This window comes from Aethalodelphis obliquidens, unplaced genomic scaffold (assembly GCF_003676395.1).
Source record: "Aethalodelphis obliquidens isolate GAN/ISIS:26980383/991018 unplaced genomic scaffold, ASM367639v1 scaffold83, whole genome shotgun sequence".
Taxonomy (NCBI): Eukaryota; Metazoa; Chordata; class Mammalia; order Artiodactyla; family Delphinidae; genus Aethalodelphis; species Aethalodelphis obliquidens.
This window is the reverse complement of record NW_020838027.1, coordinates 6,307,394-6,323,237: the sequence shown is the minus strand read 5'-3', so window position 1 is coordinate 6,323,237 and position 15,844 is coordinate 6,307,394. Positions and strand designations below refer to the sequence as shown.

At 54.7% G+C, this 15,844-nt stretch overlaps 3 protein-coding genes and 1 non-coding gene across 5 annotated transcripts in view; 3 read left to right on the top strand and 1 right to left on the bottom strand.

The window, feature by feature from the left end:
- Positions 1 to 2,387, top strand: part of LPCAT3 (lysophosphatidylcholine acyltransferase 3) — a 29,607-nt gene extending 27,220 nt beyond the window's left edge. The window contains exons 10-13 of the mRNA XM_027093038.1: positions 1,132 to 1,279; positions 1,355 to 1,513; positions 1,622 to 1,750; positions 1,980 to 2,387. Of these exons, the coding sequence (XP_026948839.1) occupies positions 1,132 to 1,279; positions 1,355 to 1,513; positions 1,622 to 1,738 (424 nt within the window). The 3' untranslated portion in view covers positions 1,739 to 1,750; positions 1,980 to 2,387. The remainder of the gene's footprint in view (positions 1 to 1,131; positions 1,280 to 1,354; positions 1,514 to 1,621; positions 1,751 to 1,979) is intronic.
- Positions 2,388 to 2,603: 216 nt separating this feature from the next.
- Positions 2,604 to 8,467, bottom strand: EMG1 (EMG1 N1-specific pseudouridine methyltransferase). 2 transcript variants are annotated; one of them, XM_027093043.1, is made up of 6 exons: positions 8,187 to 8,467; positions 4,093 to 4,194; positions 3,842 to 3,983; positions 3,420 to 3,478; positions 3,193 to 3,342; positions 2,604 to 2,883 (listed from the first exon to the last, which is right to left on the bottom strand). In XM_027093043.1, exons 1-6 carry the CDS (start codon positions 8,352 to 8,354, stop codon positions 2,770 to 2,772), a joined length of 735 nt encoding a protein of 244 aa, XP_026948844.1. In that variant the 5' UTR covers positions 8,355 to 8,467; the 3' UTR covers positions 2,604 to 2,769. The 2 variants fall into 2 exon arrangements, with proteins under 2 accessions (XP_026948844.1, XP_026948846.1); XM_027093045.1 differs by lacking the exon at positions 3,193 to 3,342 and having other exon boundaries at positions 8,187 to 8,419.
- Positions 8,468 to 8,537: 70 nt separating this feature from the next.
- PHB2 (prohibitin 2) lies at positions 8,538 to 13,264 on the top strand. The gene is made up of 10 exons (XM_027093042.1): positions 8,538 to 8,867; positions 9,030 to 9,114; positions 9,430 to 9,509; positions 10,378 to 10,562; positions 10,973 to 11,102; positions 11,205 to 11,308; positions 11,723 to 11,800; positions 12,162 to 12,238; positions 12,746 to 12,751; positions 12,934 to 13,264. Exons 1-10 carry the CDS (start codon positions 8,741 to 8,743, stop codon positions 12,959 to 12,961), a joined length of 900 nt encoding a protein of 299 aa, XP_026948843.1. The 5' UTR covers positions 8,538 to 8,740; the 3' UTR covers positions 12,962 to 13,264.
- LOC113613037 (small nucleolar RNA U89) lies at positions 11,377 to 11,632 on the top strand. The gene has a single exon (XR_003430060.1). It is a non-coding gene; the product is annotated as a small nucleolar RNA U89 (small nucleolar RNA).
- Positions 13,265 to 15,844: the final 2,580 nt, after the last annotated feature.

Genomic DNA, 15,844 nt, shown 5'->3' with positions numbered 1-15,844 from the left:
GTCACTCTCACATCCCCCAGCCACACCCACTTTTGTCCCCAACCCAACCCCCCCAAACCGTCCCTGTCTTTTTTTTTTGGCTGCGTTGGGTCTTCGTTGCTGCGCGCAGGCTTTCTCCAGCTGCGGCAAGCGGGGGCTACTCTTCGTTGTGGTGCGCGGGCTTCTCACTGCGGTGGCTTCTCCTGTTGCGGAGCACGGGCACTAGGCGCGCAGGCTTTGGTAGCTGTGACACCTGGGCTCAATAGTTGTGGCTCACGGGCTCTAGAGCTCAGGCTCAGTAGTTGTGGCGCATGGGCCTAGTTGCTCCGCAGCATGTGGGATCTTCCCGGACCAGGGCTGGAACCCGTGTCCCCTGCATTGGCAGGTGGATTCTTAACCACTGTACCACAGGGAAGTCCCATCCCTGTCATTTTTGAAAGACAGAAACAAGGCATACATGGCCTTAAGTGCTGGGTTTTCACCCCACTTCTGCCGCCAGCCTTATGTTCACAAACACTTCCTCAGTCCCACGCGTGGGGGCACCGTCAGCAGTGTGGGTGCAGGGCCTGCGCCGCTCACCGCCGCAGCCTCAGCACCGGGCGCCTGGCAGGCCCTCCGTCACTACCCGTTGTACCAGGCGGGGCCCCAGCTGAGCCTCACGTCTATTTTCTGTCTAAACCGTCACTGCCTTTCATTCTAAAGTGATCGGAAGGGCTTCCCTGGTGGCGCAGTGGTTAAGAATCCGCCTGCCAATGCAGGGGACACGGGTTCCAGCCCTGGTCCGGGAAGATCCCACATGCCGTAGAGCAACTAAGCCCGTGCGCCACAACCACTGAGCCTGCGCTCTAGAGCCCGCGAGCCACAACTACTGAAGCCCGCGCGCCTAGAGCCCATGCTCCGCAACAAGCCACTGCAGTGAGAAGCCCGCGCACCGCAAGTAAGAGTAGCCCCCGCTCGCCGCAACTAGAGAAAGCCCGTGCGGAGCAACGAAGACCCAACGCAGCCATAAATAAATAAAGTGATCGGAGGGCACTGCCTCCCCTCCCCCAGGGGGCCCTGGGGGAGCAGCCACCACCCCTGCACCCCTAAGGGCTCCAAGAACCCAGAGGCAGGATGGATCTGAGTCTCATCCTTTCTCACCCTTCTCTCTAGTTACTTCTTCAAACGACTCAAGTTCCTTGGAAATAAACAACTGTCCCAGGGCCTCTCACTGCTGTTCTTGTCCCTCTGGCACGGCCTCCACTCAGGGTACCTGGTCTGCTTTCAGATGGAATTCCTCATCGTTATTGTGGAAAGACAGGTAAACCTTAAGGGTGGTGGATGAAAGGGGCCTGAGAAGGGGTAAGGCGCTGAGCCCTCTCCCCTTCCTCCACAGGCTGCCAGCCTGATTCAAGACAGCCCAGCCCTGAGCAGCCTGGCCTCCGTCAGGGTCCTGCAGCCCCTCTACTATCTGGTGCAGCAGACCATCCACTGGCTCTTCATGGGTTACTCGATGACTGCCTTCTGCCTCTTCACCTGGGACAAATGGCTGAAGGTACACGAGGGCCTGCCTGCCAGGAGGGGAGGGAGCCACTGAAACCTCAGGCAGTGGGGGCTGAATCCAGGCCCTCTGTCTACCGCGGTGGCCTGTATCCCTCCACAGGTGTATAAATCCGTCTATTTCCTTGGCCACGTCTTCTTCTTGAGTCTACTATTCACATTGCCTTATGTGCGCAAAGCACTGGTGCCGAGGAAAGAGAAGTTAAAGAAAATGGAATAATCTGTTTCCCTGGTAAGATCCCTCCAGCTGAGCTGAAACTACCGGGTTACAGAAGAGAGCAACAGACTGGGGCGGGGGGTAGTACTGGAGATGCGGGGGGAACCTCACAGGGCCTGCCTTCCAGGAAGCACAGCATGGGGCACTGACTACCCTGAGGTGCGCCCGGAGGGAGCTGGAAGGGCTGCAGACCGGGGACTAGGAGGGCGAGACCGACCTGCCCGCCCGCCTTCTCCCCTTGCAGGTGGCCCAGAGCAGGACTGGTGCAGAAACGACTCGCCTCCCTTTCCACAGCACTCCTTCGTCCCAGAGCACAGAGAACCAGAAGCCAGGGTACGGGAAGACGGGGCTCCCCCAGCTGTGCCTCTGCTGCCGGCCACGTCTCCATCTGGGGCCAAAGGGGAGACTCTCGTGGGAGGAGTAGAGGGGCCCGTTGTCTCCCCTCTGGGCTCCCCCATGCACGTTGCCTTATCTCTCCCCCTCTAGCCAGGAATCTGTTGTGGTTTTCTTCTGCCAATTTATTATGATGATTGTATATGTGCCGCTACCTCCGCCCCCCCCATGGGGGGAGGGGAGGGGCACAGCCCCACCTGCTCCACTTTTCTACCTAGGATTGTACCAGATAAAGTCACCTCAGTGTGTTGTTTTTCACTTCTAGCGCTCCTGACTGCCTTCTTTCAGACACAGCCCTCCACATCTGCCATGGCTGAAATAATCAGGGCTCCGTCCTTTAGGGCACAAAGCCCACCTGCGAAGCCCAGGGCCAAACTGCAAACACTGTAACCTCATGTGTCTTCCTGAGGTCTGAGGGGTTACACCAGGTCACACCACCAGAGGCTGCTGAGCTTAGGAATCCCCAAAGGACAACTAGGTTTGCAAGAACAATGTTTATAAGATAAACAAATAGCAGGTGTACAGCCCGGACCCACGCAAACCCCGGTCGCGGTGCAGGAAGGGGGTCTTGCGGCAGTCAGCTGGGCACCAGGGCGGGGAAGCAATGTCCACAGTCTCTGTGTCAGGGCAGGGTGCTTCTGTCAGATGACGCCCCACGCTTCTTCAAAGGATGTGGTGAGCTTTGCACAGGTGAGGGCAGCAGAGAGTGGGTAGTTGCTGATGGACACCATCTTCTCTGTGTACTCCACATCCAGCTGGGGAGAGAGCAGTCAGTCAGCCGGCTCTGTCGCTCCGTCACAGGTTCAGCCCTTGTCTAGGGCAGGAAAACTACCATTTCCCAGTGCTGTTTAATACCAGTGTGAGCAAAGGACGGAGACGGCCCTGGCTTTGACCATGCCACATGTGCCAGCATTCCTCAAAGGATGCGCCCTGGGGGCAGGAAATGGAAGCTTCATCTGTCCCCAACTTATAAGGACAAGGATCATCAAAACACTAAGTGCTCCTGGGATTCTGTCCTGAGCTTCAGCTCCGGGAAGAATCTAAGAGCTGAGCCCAGGCCTTACCCTGCCGTGGGCAAAGGCCCCCACCACAAAGACAACAGGGTCGCCGCTGGGCACCAGCTCCCGCACATCGCCGACGACCGGGGCGGAAAAAGAAGTGCCGATTTTCATGCACCCAACCGGGAAGTGATGTGACACTGGATTCTTAATCACCTAAAGAAAGACAGAAAAATCAGCCCCAGACACACTCCCAGAGCACTACCTCCAACTAGTAGCTGTCAACACCTCACCTTCAAGAGCTTCTGGGGGCCATCAGCTGCTCGAACGCTGAGTTTGTGTAAAAGCTGAACTAGGGCAGAAAAAAGAGTTCAGAGCTAGCCAGAGAGCCTGCCTCTATGCCCAGTAATCTAACCAGGAAAAACCTCAGGTGAGGCGAGCTCCACACGCCCTGCGTGTCTACACGACTGAAACGTCACGGCCAAGCAGCTGTCGAGCACATCACTGGTTGTGTGGTGACAGGCCCCCTCCCTGCTCCTCAGCCAGGAACCCACGCGGGCTGTACCCACTGTGCATGGGGAGAAAGCGCAGACCCCCTGTTCTGGAATCAGCCACATGTGCCCCTCCCCCACTTAAAAATTCCACACTTAATTTATCCCTTTGCCTCTCCCTTCATCACTACTGCCAAGTTTAAGTCCTAAGGCTTCTATCTCACCCATGAGGCCACAGAAGCGGTCAAAGGTTCTGGGAATTCGAGTCTGGGGGTTCACTTCAATCAGCACATTCTTCTGCGTGTGGATATAAACCTGTAGCAAGCCAGCCCGGTTCAGGGGACTGTCCATCAGCATCAGTAAACTCTGAGGGAGGCGGAGACCAAGGCACGGTTAAGACTGAAGAGAAGTCACACGCAGCTGCCTTACCTTCCGTACAGAGGCACGGGGGCCTGAGCCCTGTCCCTGGAGTTACCTGGTGAGCTATGTCTGGTCTCACTTCCCCAGGGTCCCGTCCGTTCTTCAACAACATGGACTTGTGCTTGTCACAGTTGAGCAGCTCATACGTCTTCCCCACCTGACGAACAGGGAACAAGGTCAAGAGCAACATAGGCTGCTTTTACCTGGAACAGCGGTTCTCAGGTGGTCCCCAACCAGCAACATCTGGAAACCTGTTAGACAGTCACATTCTCACGTCCACTCCAGACCTACTAAATCAGACACACGGTGTGCGGCCCTGAAAACCGTCCAGGGGATTACTGTGTGGCCACGTCCTCCCCCCACACCCCATCCCATAACTGGTCTTGGAGGGAAAAGGGAGGAAGAGTGCAGCCTGTGATTCCACACGATCTAAACTGGATTGAATTTTTTTAAATTTATTTATTTTTGGCTGTGCTGGGTCTTTGTTGCTGCGCACAGGTGTTCTCTAGTTGCAGCGAGCGGGGGCTGCTCTTCATTGCGGTGTGCCAGCTTCTCACTGCGGTGGCTTCTCTTGTTGCTGAGCATAGGCTCTAGGCGCATGGGCTTCAGTAGTTGTGGCTCGCGGGCTCTGGAACGCAGGCTCAGTAGTTGTGGTGCACGGGCTTAGTTGCTCCATGGCACATGGGATCTTCCCGGACCAGGACTCGAACCCGTGTCCCCTGCATTGGCAGGCGGATTCTTAACCACTGTGCCACCAGGGAAGTCCCTAAACTGGATTTAATTTTAAAACCTATGGGTATTAGGCAAAGCCAGTGAGGGATTCTGGAACCAGGGAGAAGTGAGGTTAATGAGCAAGACTGAATGCTTGTTTATCACAAAAGCATTATGTAGACACTGGGCAAAACATACGCGGTCACTACCCTCAGGTTGCTTAAAACAAACATGCACAAAGAGCTGCAAGTCTGAGCAGGAAGAAATGTGAAAATTCTAATGAGGCAAGAGGTAGTTTAATCAAGGAACGTTCTCATAAGTAAAACAAAGAGGGGTGGTTCCAATTTTAAGGCATGTGAGCAACCGCTAAAAGAAACAACTGCAAATCAGAGCCCTGAGGAGCATTATAGGGTGGTCAATAAAAAGTTTAAAAACATACCAGTAGGGCTTCCCTGGTGGCGCAGTGGTTGAGAATCCTCCTGCTAATGCAGGCGACACAGGTTCGAGCCCTGGTCTGGGAGGATCCCACATGCCGCGGACCAACTGGGCCCGTGAGCCACAACTACTGAGCCTGCGGGTCTGGAGCCTGTGCCCTGCAACAAGAGGCCGCGACAGTGAGAGGCTCGTGCACCGCGATGACGAGTGGCCCCCGCTCGCTGCAACTGGAGAAAGCCCTTGCATAGAAACGAAGACACAACACAGCCAAAGATAAATAAATAAATTTATTTTTAAAAAAATACGTAGCTTTCCAAGTACTCTATTAAAAGACTTAAAAAAAATAAATTTAAAAAAAATAAAAACATACCAGTAAGTACAAACACAGGTTTCGAAAAGGCCAAGTTTTTATGTATCAACACAACATTTGTATGTCCGGCAACATCTTGAGATATGACTCCAAAAAGTTTGGGGGAAGAGGCATATAGATTTTGAAATTAACTTGTTATTTTGAAATAACAAGAATGTCACAGAGAGTAAAACAAAGGACCAAGAACTAAGTCCATGGGACACTCTTAGTTATAGAGGAAAAAGAACCTCTTGAATAGAAGAATCTAGTTTTGACTCATTAGTAAGTTATAACCAGGGTTTTCGTTCTTTTAATGGAACAGAATAGAAAACATCAGAGTACTTCAAGTATAGTCATGGTAAGTAAAGGCTTATGGAACTTTCGGCTTCATATAATTGAGTGCACATACTGGTTCACGATGTAATTTTTTTTATTGTGGGCTGTGGTTAATAAGCTTGAAAACCACTAACTAGAATAATCAGAGAATGAATACCATGTGTAATTCTGTAATAGGCACTGGAGATACAAGAATTTTTAAAACCTTATTCTCTGTCCTCATTATAGCCTTCTAGTGGAAGAGACAAACTAAACAAGCACATGAGTATTTAATGCGAATTGTGATAAACATTACGAAGGAAAACTAAACGGTTCACTAAAGAATTATGAGGACCTGATTTATACCAGGAAGGGAGTCATTTCTATGGGAAAGTAACATTTAACCTAATAACTGAAGAATGAGTAGCCTAATAGGCTCAATAATTGTTAAATGAATCAACATTAAGTAGGAATTAATAAAGCAAAGAGTCGAGTAAAGGGTGCTTGCAGTTAAACAACATTATCTGCAATGACCTTAAGGTATAAGAGAACGTAGTGCTTTCAAAGAGCTTAAAGAAGGCCAGTGAGGTTGGAGTACAAAGAATAAATGGAGGGACTTCCCTGGTGGTGCAGCGGATAAGACCCTGTGCTCCCAACACAGGGTTCGATCCCTGGTCAGGGAACTAGATCCCACATGCATGCTGCAACTAAGAGTTCGCATGCCACAACTAAGGAGCCAGCGAGCCACAACTAAGGAGCCCTGGAGCCGCAACTAAGGAGCCCGCCTGCCCCAACTAAGACCCAGCACAACCAAATTAATTAATTAATTATTTTAAAGGGGGGGATATACGTATACATATAGCTGATTCACTTCATTGTACAGCAGAAACTAACACAACATTGTAAAGCAATTACACTCTAATAAAAAATAAACAATTTTTAAAAATTGAAAAAGAATAAATGGAGAGTGCAGGCCCAGATGAGGCTTGCAGAAGCAAGAGGTATCAGCACAAGGAAGACAAAAGCTAACAGTATGGAAGATTTCAACCAGCTATGGATTCCATCACCCTTGGAGTACCATTAATGACAACTGGCCTAATTTATTCCAGAGCATGCTCTAGGAACTTTAATTTGCCCACAACCTTTTCAACTTCCTAATAAGTAACCTGAATCAAGAATAATAATAACAACTATTTCCAAGTGACAGAAATTATTTAAACCCTTTCCACATCTTAACTCCTTTAATCCTTCCAACAGCCCAGTAAAATAGGTACTACTGTCATCCCCACAGATATGAAGAAATGAAGTGGTTAAGTGATGCTCAGAATTAATAGCCTGGGAAGACAGCGGCAATGAAGTGAGAGATGAATATGTGAACCTATAATTAGGTTAGAAATATCAATTATAGAAGAAAATGAAAGGAAACCTGATGAGCTGGTCGTTTGAAAAAAGAAAACAGTTTTCTAAACTGCAAGCTTTATAAAGTGCCATAGTGGTTGAGGAAGAAAAGCTGGAACTGAATTGCACTCGGATTACTATGGCAAGGTACTATTAAAGCACTTTCATTACAGTCCCCCTGCAAAGTATTAACCCCCGCTTTACAAACTAAGAACAAACTTGTTTTCTCAAAATCACACACTTGAAATAAGTGTAAGAACCAAGATTAAAATCTGGGTCTGGCTTCTAAACCAGTGCTATTTCTTCTGGCCCTACTCACTGGACAAGTTTAGTTCTAAACAGTATGAGAAACAATATCAGAAAGAATGAGAACACTGCACAAATTTTTAAGACGGGGAACTGCCGGATTTGTTCGGGAGAAGAGCCCAATGATAAGTAAAAATAAAGATGTGAAAGTATTAATGATAATCTGGTCCAGGCAGTGTTTTGAAATGTACAGTAATATAAAGGAGAGTGACAGACACCTTTCAATGTATTAAAACATTAAGTCCTTACAAATAAAAGGGTGGGAAGACTGAGCTGCAGTAACTACTTTTCCCCTCTACCTAGTAAGCTTGTCTTGGGATGAAGCGGGACGACGCGATGGACGAAACCCCTTCCCCTTAGACGACTCTGGGGTTGGGGATAGGGTTAGGGTTACCATAGAATCCTAGTAAATCAATCGGAAGCAAGCATGTGACGGCTGCAACGGGATTCAAGGGCAAAGAAAACGAGCACTGCCGACCCGTGTTAAAGGAAGAGACAGTCGATTAGGCCACTCTTTCTCCAAAGCATGTTTCACCTGTCTCCGCTTTCTCCATCCACTTTGAGCCCATCACCCTCACCCAACCTGGTCCCATCCTATCTATCTACTAGCTCTTCACCCCCTAGTCCGAAACTACCTTGACTGTCTCCAGACTGGCCCCTTCCAGCACCACAATGAGCCTACGGCCTCCGATCTTGCTTCCCACCCCGAGTCGGGGCCGCTTGGGCGTCACAGCATCCCAGTCCTCTTCCTGCTCCGCGGCGCGCCGCTCACGAGGTTGGAATCCACCACCGGGCGCTGCCATCTTGCAACCGGACCGGAAATTGTGTAACGTCCTTAAACTAGGGCCTCGCTCTCGCCCCAAATGCAAGCTTCCTTCCGTCTGCCATTTTGAAAGTGGGCGCTCGGAAATGGCGACGGCTGGCTGCAGATGCTCCCGAAGCCGCTCTGGGAGGGCAGGGTTCCAGAAAGGGGAGGGAACTTCCAGAGGCGTGCTTCCTGTGCCGCAAGCTCTGGTCCGCCGTAGACTGGGGGGAGAGTTTAGAAGGGAACGCACTTCCGGTGCCCTTTCTCCCGCGAGCACCTGGAGCCGGACCCTCGTGTGGAGAGTGCGATCCGTAAACTGGAGAGCTGTAGAGGCGGGCCGGCACCCCCTTCGGACCACTGGTGCCGCCGGCCTCAGGACCGAACATGGCCCAGAACTTGAAGGACTTAGCGGGACGGCTGCCCTCCGGGCCCCGGGGCATGGGCACGGCGCTGAAGCTGCTGCTGGGGGCCGGCGCCGTGGCCTACGGCGTCCGCGAGTCGGTGTTCACCGGTGAGCAACCTCAGCCTGCCCTCCGGACTCCGCCCGACCTTCCCGGACCCCTGCCCAGCCCCGCCAGGTCCCCGCGCTCACCCAGCCCCTCACCCCGCCCCACCAGAGGCTGGCACGTACTCTGAGCCCGGCCTGGGCTGACCCCTACCCCTCTCCCTGCAGTGGAAGGAGGGCACAGAGCCATTTTCTTTAATCGGATCGGAGGTGTGCAGCAGGACACCATTCTGGCCGAGGGCCTTCACTTCAGGTAATGGCGGGCAGAGCGGACTGACCCTGACCCTGACCCTTCACCCTTGAACGCCGACCCACCTATGGCTGTGGGAGGACTTTCAGCGGGATTCCGCGCCGCTCTTTACCTTCCTCACCCCATCTCCCAGAACAGTGCGTGCTGGCGACATCTTCAGGAGCACATACTGTTGTTCTCCGGAGGGAAAAGAGAATTTCTTTTTGACCGTGGTCATTAAGAGGAGGAGCAGGCCAAGAAACACGTGGTGAAGGAAAACCGGACAAAACTAGGGAAACGGTAGTCTCCTAATCCCTGTCCCTGTTCCCTCCCCTCCAGGATCCCCTGGTTCCAGTATCCCATCATCTATGACATTCGCGCCAGACCCCGAAAAATTTCCTCCCCCACAGGCTCCAAAGGTAGGTCTGGGCACTGGGGTGCCACTGGCAGTAAACAAGGGAGCCTAGCCAGAGACTAGGCAAGATGGGAGTGTCAGATCTCTTGGGCCTTCGTTTCCACCTTTGCAAACAAGCTAAAATAAAGGTACCTGCTTCTGGAGTTCAAGCAGTACATTCTGGACACGCTGTGTGTTTGTACATTTTTCAACTGTTCCTCCCCCTTAACGTGAACTCGGTGAGAGCATTGTTTGTCCTTTGTCTTAGTCACTGCCTAGAACAAAGCTTTGTTTTAAAACCTTTCTTTTAATTCTTTGACTCATCAATCTACTGGTACGCTCTGTCCTGGGGAAACTTGGCTGCACTTTTCACTGGTGCACCTGTTCCCTCCTAGACCATTCACAGAAGCTGTGCCTTTGAGATTCCCCAGACCAACCCTTACACACACACACACACACACACGTTCACAATGAGGCGAGTAGCTCACCTGTAACGTACTGTTTTGCACGATTTTTAGTGCAGGTTGCTTAACATTCCCGAAACCCTAGGCCCTAAGAAATCAAGGATTCACAAAACACCATCTCTGTTCTCAAGTCCTTACAGTCTAGTTCAGGATTATGGTACAGTGTAACAGAGCCTAAAGTAGAGTAGCGAAAAGAAAGGTCAGCTTTACTGGAGGAGGGTTGTGGGTAGAGAAAACTTGACAGTGGACAAGGACGCATTTGGTCTGTGCCGAATCATTCTTCTCCCTGCGGGGCAGTTCCGGACCACAGGGCATTGCCCTGGGTAAAGAGAGAAGCCAGAGGAGAAAATGCTTGGGGAGGGAGGCTTTGCTAGGAAGCCAGGTGAGGCCCCCGTGGCCTTGCCCAGCCACTGCTAACCTCACGCTTAGACCTGCAGATGGTGAACATCTCCCTGCGGGTGCTGTCCAGACCCAACGCCGCGGAGCTTCCCAGCATGTACCAGCGCCTGGGGCTGGATTACGAGGAGCGCGTGTTGCCATCCATCGTCAACGAGGTGCTCAAGAGCGTGGTGGCCAAGTTCAACGCCTCCCAGCTGATCACCCAGCGGGCCCAGGTCTGGCTCTGGCTCCCATCACCATCTGTGTAGCATCAGCATTTCCCTCCTAGGCCCAGCACACTGGGTGTTAGGAAAGGGTAGTGACCTGACGTCCGTTGCCCCCAAAAAGCTGTGCAGATGGCCACCGTGGGAAACAAGGAGAGCCAAGATTGGAGCTCGATAGCAGTTAGTGTCGGGCTGCATGGGAGAAAAGTGGTCCAGGCGTGCGTGTGGGGTTGGTACAGCGTGGAGGAGTCAGCGTGACCCAAGTCCTTCCCAGCTCAACTGGCCTAACGAGGAACTAAGAAGGGGTTAGCGCACTTTCTGCGGTTCTCCGGAGATCTGGGATTCTGACGATCACAGAAGCACGCCTTCCTTTCAGTTCTCCAGTCCCCTCAACGCCCCTCTCTCCTCCCCCCGGCCACCAGGTGTCCTTGTTGATCCGACGGGAGCTGACAGAGAGGGCCAAGGACTTCAGCCTCATACTGGATGACGTAGCCATCACTGAGCTGAGCTTTAGCCGAGAATACACAGCTGCTGTAGAAGCTAAACAAGTGGGTGAGTCGCGAGAGGAGTCAGGCAGGGGTTTCTGAGGAAGCAGGAGGAGGGACGGGGTTCCTGACACCTTACCTCTGTGACCCCGGTTCTCTCCCGCTACAGCCCAGCAGGAGGCCCAGCGGGCCCAGTTCCTGGTGGAAAAAGCGAAGCAGGAACAGCGGCAGAAGATCGTGCAGGCCGAGGGTGAGGCTGAGGCCGCCAAGATGATATCCTTCTGCTGCAGAGCTCTCAGCCCAGCCCCTGGAACACTCTGCTTCCCACCCGGCCCCGTGGGCTGGCTGATGAGACTAAGGCGAATGCGAACCGTGCTCTCTGACCCCTGGGGGGTTGGGGTGCCGGGTGGGATCTGAAGTCTCAGTGGGGCACCTGAGGCCTGGCTCCTCGCTGTAAGGCAGATCAATAGCACTGCTGGCCTTGCCTCCATCTGTGCTGCTGCCTCCTGTTCCCGGCAGCTGCCTGCGGGGAGGCCTACAGGTAGGGGCAAAGTAGGGCTGGGCACGAGCCACCTGAGCGCAACCTTGGATCTGACAGCCCAGAGGACGGCTGAGTGAGCCGAGTCATAGGGTGCAGCCCCAGCTGAGATCTGGCCTTGTGTGAACCCTTAACCCCACCCTGCTCACCTGGGAGAAGCTCTGGGCAAGAACCCAGGCTACATCAAGCTGCGCAAGATTCGGGCAGCCCAGAACATCTCCAAGACGGTGAGTGTGAGCTCAAGGCCGCCTTGAGGGGGGAAAGTGTTTCTACACATTGAAATGAGGGAATTAGGGTCTTGCGTGTTCGGATTTCTATTCAAACTGGCTTCTCTGACACTCCTCCTCCCATCGAAAATGGTGTCCCCTGGGCGCCCCTGACCTTTTGTTCATGCCTCTTGTGGACCTAATGCATCACAGTTGCTCGCTGCTCTGGATCCTTGTGTGAGCGCAGAAACCGTGGCTGTCACATCACCACGTCGCTGTTCGTAACCCACACGTGTTCCACCAGTGGTTACTGAATTGCAAGGGCAGGAATCAAGGTCTTTTTTGCTTGGTACAAACATCCATCTTACTTTCTGCCCTGTAGATCGCCACATCACAGAATCGTGTCTTTCTCACTGCTGACAACCTTGTGCTGAACCTACAGGATGAAAGTTTCACCCGGTGAGAGGCATGGCCTTCAGGTGGGGTGTTGACACAGAACAAGGGCCGGAGTCTGGCCACCTGGGCTCTGGCGCCCGTTACCAGCTTACTCGTGTGACCCTTGAAAACACCATGTCTCTGAACCACTTAGAAAAGTGGGTGGTTGACAATTCCTAACTTGAATCTCACAGGATTGATTTTATGCGATCCAGTGGGATTATTCACGTAAAAAGCACTTTAATTGTAAAGTTTTTAAGTGAAAAGTGGTAAAAGATGATACTGGCTGTTCTTCCTCGGGAGCTGCTCTGGGGCACGGAAGGATGCTGGGAAAGCAGGAGTGAGAAATGGCAGTGGCCAGGGAGCAAGTCTTCCCAGAGCCTGAGATTCCGGGCTTCCAGCGTGCTTGTCTTTTTCCCTTGGGAGCGGAGGAGGGTTTAGAGTTGGGTGGGGCATGAAACTGTCAAGTCACGTGTACCTTTCTCTTGTCGTTCTGTGTTTCCTGTTCATCTGGTGACCTGGCGTCCACAGGGGAAGGTAAGTTGATGGTGCATCCTTGTTTCTGTGGGGTCCTGCCTTTTCCCCACCACATCACCTTTCTCACCTCCCCACCCACACATTCAGGGAGGAGGGTAGTTGAGGAGGGAGTGGCCCGAGGTGCTCTGCCTCTCACAGGTACGTCCCCCCCAATAATGTCACCGTCTGTCTCATTTCCACAGTGACAGCCTCATCAAGGGTAAGAAATGAACTGCTGAACAAGAACTCCACCCTCAGGGAGGAAGTGGATCTTTTTCTTCCCCGGTTTTTGAGGAGCCAGCTTGGGGCCCTACCCCGCCCCCACCGTCAAGTGATGGTCCCTCTGCATCTGTCCTCCCAGCCCTTCTCGGGTGAACAAAGACTGACCATTTTCAGGGGAGTGACTTTCCTCCCTGTGTCGGCCAGAGGTGTTGGGACTGTGTGATTTCCTGCAGGGTTGGTTCCTCCCTCGTGGTCAGAAGCAACAACCACCACCCCAGAGATTCTCAATAAATGTTTATTACTTAATCCGAAGTCAAAGCCTCTGGTGTCTGAACTGGGCTGGGGAGGCACGCGTGCGCACGCTCACACCGAGCACTCCTGGGTCCTTCTTCGTCTCTTCCAGCAGGGGGCGCGAGGACACCGGCCGGGGCAGGTAGGGAGAGCCGGGGCCTGCCGCTCTCACCCTGGAAGCCCTCAGAGCCGGATCCAGAACAGGACCCAGGGTGGGAACTGCGAGTCCTGGAGTCCGAGGCCAGCTGGACTCCCCACCCCACCCTCCTAAACCGCATCAGCCCTTTGCTTACCAACATCTCCTTTTTTAAAGGCTGGAGCAGCTGTGGCTTTGCTGAGCTAGACCAAAAATCTGATGACCCCAACAGGAGCTGCTTCCTTGGTACCAGGGCTCCATGCAGCTGTGGGGAGACCACATGTGCTCATCAGGGGGTTTACGTGTTCAGACGGCTGGCGGACCGTGTCGCCTGCTGCAGGCTACCCACACTTCAGTCTCTCAGTCAGGGCTCGACCTCTGGAGGTGGGCTCTTCACTCCCACAGCCCTGGGCCCCCAACGGGACAGGCGCCTCGTCCCTTCCCGGCGCCGCCCTCACTGAGGGTCGTCGGGCGGTAGAGAAACGAGGCCGCTGGCTGTGCCCACGTGCCACCCCAGCCGTGCCGGGGCGAAAGTGTAGGTAGGAATCCTGGAATTCTTAGTGGTGGGGTTAGAGGGCAGAGGGCCTGGGTTCGCCTTCAGCTGCTTCGGTTTTTGAAGAAAGTAGATTAACTGTCCCCTGCTCTGCAGGTTGTCATGAAAGGGACGGGGAGACCAAGCAGATGTGGCCGCCCCAGCCCTGAGGAACTGGAAGCCCAAGGTGAGAGGTGAATGCGCAGAACGAGTCCGCCCAAGTCCCATCCGCATTTTATTTCCTTCGCATTCCCGAGGCAGGAGGAGGATGGAGGTGCCCAGAGAACCAACGTGTTCCCAAGTCCCGCTGCGTCTCCGAGGCAGCCATTTTGTCTCCTCCCATTGTTTACGTTTCCTAGAGACTTAACCCCCCCTCCCCAAGGGTAAAGGTCAGAGGTTGCTGGTCTGGAGGCCTCCGTGGTCTTCAGGGCTCCGTGAAGGTCATTGCCGAGGGCGCCGGCCGGGGGCCATCTTTACCAGACAGTGTTAGGAGCTTCAGCATTAGACCATCCAACACTGTGCTGGAAGATGGACCCAGAGCCGGCCACAGGCGTCAGGGCTGAAGCCGGCCGTCGCTCCAAGGACCCTGGCCGCAGGCCAGCTGAGGTCTATTGAAAGTCTGCGAGCCAATCCCCAGCGCAGGGTCAAGCTGTGGGTTCTGGGTCCTCCAGATGACAAATCACACTGGGTTGGGGGAGGGGCTGGGGCCATTGTGTCCCTTCCGTGGGCAACCAGCCAACAGCCAACCGAGGGCCACCTCTTTCTCAGCACCCTCTGCTCAAGAGGAAGGGGCCTCCAGGGCTGGGGGAGGCTCGGGAGTGGGCGGCACGGCCAGCTGGGTGCTGGGGGCCCGGGGCGGTGGGCGTCGCTGGCACGGGGCAGGGGCCTCCATCATTACCCGGCAGTATTAGAGACTCTCAACCAGCACCCAAACACTACTGGGTAAGACGGGGGCCCCCACCCCACCTCCCGGACGGGCCGGCAGTCCTCGCCCAGGCGCCCGGTGGAGCTGCGGAGCCCTGGCTCCCCTCCCCCACCGCCCGTGTCCCCGGGGACACTTCCGGGTGAGCCCGGCAGCCGTCACCAGGCCCATCCCGGGTTGCTGATCCACTGAGGCCGGGTCAAGGCTTCGGAAGCCCCCCGCCCATCTCTTCCCCGCCCCGAGCCCCCTCCCCGCCCCGCCAGCCTCTCCCCCCCCCCCCGGCACCCGCTCCCCCCCCCCCCCCCCCCCCCCCCCACCCCAGCAGTCCCTCACTCAGCCCCAGGACCCCTCTCCCGCCCGCCTTTACCTGCCACCAGGCCGCCTGCCCCCCAGGGGGCGAGGGCCGTGGAGAGGAGGAGGAATCGAGGCTCGGGAGTCAAGGCCTAGAAGCCGCCCTGGCCTCCACTCTTCCTCCTTCCTTCTCGCCTGCCGGGCAGCGCAGGCTCCTACCTGGGCCCCGCCCGCCGCCCCTGCGCACAGGTGTGTCCTCCAGCCATAGGCTGCACCCCCCGCTGCCTTAACCCCTTCCCTCCCAGCGCCAGCCGCAGGCGCCTCCTCTGAGGCCTGGTCACCCCGGCAGGCCCCGACCCTCGGGCCCTCGGCCGTGGTCTCTCCTCTCCTACCTGCCTCCTCTGCCCCGGGGCCCAGACCAGGGAGCCTGGTGTCGGAGGGACAGAGGGACGGGTTGTCTTCGCCCCCTTCGCCTTCCTCCTTGGCCTCGCCCCACGGCCACTCCCACCCCCGGCTAGCCCCTTCCCCCAGGCCCCTGCCCGAGAGCCTGAGGGCAGAGAGGGCTCAGCTCAGCAGGGACTGGGTTGTGCCCCTGCCTGGTGCCCACCTGTGTGGAGAGCAGGCAGGTCCCCCAGGGGCGCCTCTCTGTCCTCACCTTTAGTATTGGGGTGCCCCCCTCCTGCCAAGAGTCCCAAGCTGGCCAGGAGCGTCGGCACTGAC